This window comes from Rutidosis leptorrhynchoides, chromosome 1 (assembly GCF_046630445.1).
Source record: "Rutidosis leptorrhynchoides isolate AG116_Rl617_1_P2 chromosome 1, CSIRO_AGI_Rlap_v1, whole genome shotgun sequence".
Classification (NCBI taxonomy): Eukaryota; Viridiplantae; Streptophyta; class Magnoliopsida; order Asterales; family Asteraceae; genus Rutidosis; species Rutidosis leptorrhynchoides.
Window position 1 is genome coordinate 81,160,817 of NC_092333.1, and position 4,844 is coordinate 81,165,660.

General features: G+C 33.3%; 1 protein-coding gene across 1 annotated transcript; it reads right to left on the minus strand.

Annotated features, from left to right (window-relative positions):
* Positions 1 to 1,305: 1,305 nt before the first annotated feature.
* LOC139862034 (small ribosomal subunit protein uS11x) lies at positions 1,306 to 3,401 on the minus strand. The gene is made up of 6 exons (XM_071850582.1): positions 3,279 to 3,401; positions 2,511 to 2,630; positions 2,360 to 2,405; positions 2,022 to 2,107; positions 1,722 to 1,851; positions 1,306 to 1,586 (listed from the first exon to the last, which is right to left on the minus strand). The coding sequence occupies exons 1-6, from the start codon at positions 3,279 to 3,281 to the stop codon at positions 1,519 to 1,521; spliced, it is 453 nt and encodes a 150-aa protein (XP_071706683.1). The 5' UTR covers positions 3,282 to 3,401; the 3' UTR covers positions 1,306 to 1,518.
* Between the last annotated feature and the right edge of the window lie 1,443 nt (positions 3,402 to 4,844).

The following is a 4,844-nucleotide window of genomic DNA, read 5'->3' on the forward strand; positions in this document are numbered from 1 at the left end:
TAGATATACTTTACTTTCGGATAGGCTGAACAGAAAAAACCTTATTTGTTACCGTTTATTGAGTCAACTAATTCAAATGAAAAAACAAAGTGTCATCTTAAATAATCGGTTCAAATGGGTTAAGGTGTTCTTCTCCAAGTATAACTCGATACTGTATTCAAATTAATTTAATCATTACATGATAGGAGAAAACCTAAAGCACAAATGGCAAGTTGTTAAAGAACAAGGTCAAGATGTTGGTGTATTAGTGAAGTGTTCGATCCTAGTAAACTGTAAATATTTCCCTTGAGGTTACCTGCTCATCTTGCATTCGAGTCTCATCCGAGGGGTTTTTACCACACACAATGCCCATATGAATTCGTCATGAGGATTTCCTCACGAGTAGCGATACAACTGTAATGTTCGTCCCAGAAAATGTTCAGGTTGGTGGGTTCTGACATCGCGTTCGGATCCCGTCAGTGACTCTTAACCGCCCCTAAAAAAAAAAGGTCTAGTTATTGCTAGTACATTTTACGAAAATGGCTAGTTGGGTTACGCGGGAAATGCTACGTCTAAAACTTATTACGAATTGTTTTGATGGATTCATGTTTCATTAATTACGCAAACGTACGAGACTTTACCAACCTGGACAAGACGATCAAATTTGTACGGATTAACCTATTTCAATGGTTACTCAATGGTCACGATTCCACAAACACCTGTTGAATACATTTGAATGTTATTATGATACCTGAGCAATTTAACTAGGTTATACTTTACTAAACCATCTCAGATTTTCAGTTGAATTGAAATCAAGTAATAACACGTGCAAATGAACTGTTATGCTCGTTAACGTCTGCCACTCTGCCAGTTGTTCGAATGTGTATACATGAAGATGAAGATGGTGCTTAACGGAGAGCGTTAAGTAATTAAACTTATAACACAACCTAATTAAAAGGTTGCATGCTTGCAACATATTTTTAGGAATAGATTATGTGAAACGATACTTGATCGGTAACTACATCCAACTCTTTAGCAACAAAAATTCAATAAAAACGCCACAAGGCATAAACCAAAAAGTTTTATAAAAACACGTCATAAACCAAATTATTTTAGCAACATTCGGGAAGCCTTTAACCAAAGAAGTTGGGGGGTTCAACACTTTAACCCATTGTGCAAAAATTCGTGAATTGGTAGGTTTTGGGTGTTAATTGCCATTTAAAAAAAAACAGTGCCGAGATGTAACATAACCAGCTCTTTAGATCTGCAGATAAACTCTTTAAGCTAAGGTAATGGTAATGCATTGGTTTCGGTAAATGTCTAAGATAGCCAACTGCCAAGGGATAGTATTACCACTCCAAGAATTTAAAACCTCAAGCAAACATCCAGGTCCATTAAAAGACATTTGAAATATAACAAAAAACACCATTGGACATTAAATGTCAACCATAACACATAAATAACCTACAAAAGTTATCAAACCCATAAAATGGTAATCCAAGACAGCGTTGTGCAACAGATTGTAGCAGACCAAAACAGTTACAGCCTCCTTCCTCTTCTACCACCCTTTCGACGAGTGCTGTCAGTTGGGATAGGTGTTACATCCTCTGCAACCATAAATAACATTTATATTGTTAAATCCAGCAGATAAATATGAATCAACATAAACGTGAACCAAAGCTTTTGAGAAACTAAATGAATCAACATAAACAATGACACCAAATGAAAATATAGTATCATACCAATACGACCAATCTTCATCCCAGAACGAGCAAGAGCTCTGAGAGCAGACTGGGCACCTGGACCAGGTGTCTTAGTCTTATTCCCACCAGTTGCACGCAACTTGATGTGGAGAGCATTGATACCAAGCTCCTGCAATAATAACAGAACACATTATCAAAAAGCTAGAAAAAATATAAGCAACCAGGATACTTTTGACCAGATAGTATGAAAGTTGGATTCATGTCATGCAAATTACTAGATAAAATTTCCAACTTCTTGATAAATCAAAATTTTGCAAAATATATCAAACACTTGGAAACCTTGCATCGCTGGGAAACATCTTGGGCAGCAAGCATAGCTGCATAGGGAGATGATTCATCTCTATCAGCTTTGACCTTCATCCCACCTATTGAATAGATGGAATAAAATGTTAACGATAGATATAGAGATTAACAACAAATGACCATACTAAATTCAAATCATTGATTGAACACTAGGATAAATCTGTGATTCAAAACATTGAACTATGACCTGAAGACAGTTTAGTAGTAAATTGTTAAGCTTTAACATAATAAAGTAAAAGTGCTAATGAAAGTTAAGAGCGTACTCTTTCATAAAAAATGTAGCTTTGAAACATCAACAGTTTTAGATATCTTACCAGTAATCCGAACCATTGTTTCACGTCCAGAAATGTCAGTGACATGCTGCAGTTAAATGTAAATATAAAAGGTTATATAGGAATAGGAATAGGAATAGGAATACAATACAAAACATCATGTTAAAAGGATAACAAACACTTTTTAACTTACAATGAAGGTATCGTTGAATGAAGCAAAGATGTGTGCGACACCAAATACAAGCTCTCCCTCACGCGTAGCTGGTCCAAGAGTCACATTCTCTTCCTTAGGCTCTCTAACTTTTCTCTTCGACTGTAACACGATAAAAAGTAATACAATCAATAACAGTAAACAATGTTTAGTAGTTAAAATGTTATCAGAGATAATGTATCAATAGCAACCTCAAAAAACAAAAATACAAAATACACCTGACCCTAACATGTTAGTTACATAGCATGATTAGTTACTGAAAATTGGGGCACACAATAAGCCTAATGTACGTAAATTTTACAACATATATTCTTAGTTCAACTATTAACAAAATACATTGATAATTATGGTACGAATCATTAGAAACAAACGATACACAATTCGTGCTGCACAACCTAATACATAAAAAATTACTGTAAAAATTAAAAACTAATCTTTGATTTATATAACATTTATACTGTATCAACTAAGATAAATCAACTCAGCTCATAAACAATTATTATTATTATTATTAATTACAATTACAATAATTTGAAACATCGGATAAAATAACGTAAATCAAAGAGTATATCATATCAACAACAAGAATTGAATTGGATAATATAACATGGATCACGTTCTTTAATATTCGTAGTGATTTTGAAAACTATGTAATGAAATTCATAGCAACAGATGTAAAACATATCTAGTCTAGGATTAAGTTAACAAGTGTAGACGATTTAGAAGAATATGAAACGGAAATGAGATTACCATGGTGTGAATTCGCTGTTTTCTTCTTGAAAATTAACAGAGGGATGGGTTGCAGGTTGCGGCACAAAGGAAGTGAAAGATTTCAGCCCTAGCTAGGGTTTATGTACGACCAAGTGCCTGTTATAAGTCGGGTGTAATACCTTGGGCCTATCAATAATTTATCATAAGCCCAATGGGTTCTGATGTGGACTCGGTTGTGATTAAAAGTCTTTGATCTTTAATTAGCGAGCAAAGATGTTACTTTCCAGTACGATGTTGCCTTCTAATCTTTAAGTCATTAATCTTCTATCTATCTATCTATATCTATTTATCTATAGTTTATATTAAAATCTTATAATTATAATGTCATTATTAGACTAATTCCTTTTTTAAAAAAACTCAAAATAAAAATAAAAAATTTAAGCATGGTGGTTGTTGTCATTAATTTAAATAATTTTAAATTAAAATTAAATCTTATTAATTAATTATTATTATTAAATCTTATTAATAATTATTTTAATTATTAAAATTAAATAATTTTGAATAATTTTAATTAATTATTTTAAATTGAGTACGAGAAGGTATAAAAGCTAGACAAAAAGAAACCAATTCTAAATTTATATTTTAATTTACACTTTTAAATAAAATGACAACCAATATTATCTCTTACGATAGGATGTGGATTGTTTAATATGCATTTTAGGTGTTTGATGAAATGTTCAGCTGACGAGTTTCTTAGTCGGACTCTGTGGTTCGACGGGTCATTAAACTAAAGGATGAGTTGCAGGTTGCGGCACAAAGGAAGTGAGTGTTTTCAGCCCTAGCTAGGGTTTATGTACGACCACCAAGTGCCTGTTATAAGTCAAGACTAAAGGGTTTAATACATTAGGCCCATCAATAATTTATAATAAGCCCAATGGGTTCTGATGTGGACTCGGTTGTAATTAAAATTCTTCGAGCAAAAGGGATTATAGCCAAAATGCCCATTCCCATCAAGTTTCTTGCGATGGAGCACAAAAAAAAAAAATTTTCCAGGTTGCCCTCGCAATACGCAAGGAGACTTGCGTCTTGCCCTCGCAAGGCGCAAGCTTGCGTCCTTGCGTCTTGCAAGCTTGCGACCTTATCTGATCAGAAATACGATTTTGTGGAAAAGATTTCGTCAGATATCCTAGATTTTTACGGATAATATTTTGTCCCTATATTTAGATTGACCCTGAGACTTTGAAATCACAGTCTCATAACAATTTCAAAACTTTTCAATTCAGAGCTTATACCCATGTTAAGGTACTATTTTAACCATTTTTTCACTAATTTTTGTCATTATGAATTGTGTTAATGATGATAAATTTGTTGTTAATATATGTTGTGGTGGTTCTTTTGAGTACATTAACAACATACCCATATATATGCCACGAGATTGTTTTAGAATTCGGTTAAGACTCCCAATTGCGCCCGTAAAACCAATGAATCGGAGAATATTGTTAAAAAATGTTCTTAAAAAGATTGAATTCCCACCCAATGTAGCTGTTTCAATGAGATACGTTTTTAATAATCATGTTTTTGATATTATTGATGATGATGAAGACT

Bases quoted from the DNA above. Each gene is read 5' to 3' on its own strand.
- LOC139862034 (XM_071850582.1), bottom strand. The intron at 2,406-2,510 runs GTAAGTTAAAAA...ATTTAACTGCAG, and splicing joins CATTCAACGATACCTTCATT to CATGTCACTGACATTTCTGG. The intron at 1,587-1,721 runs GTATGATACTAT...TTATGGTTGCAG, and splicing joins GATGAAGATTGGTCGTATTG to AGGATGTAACACCTATCCCA.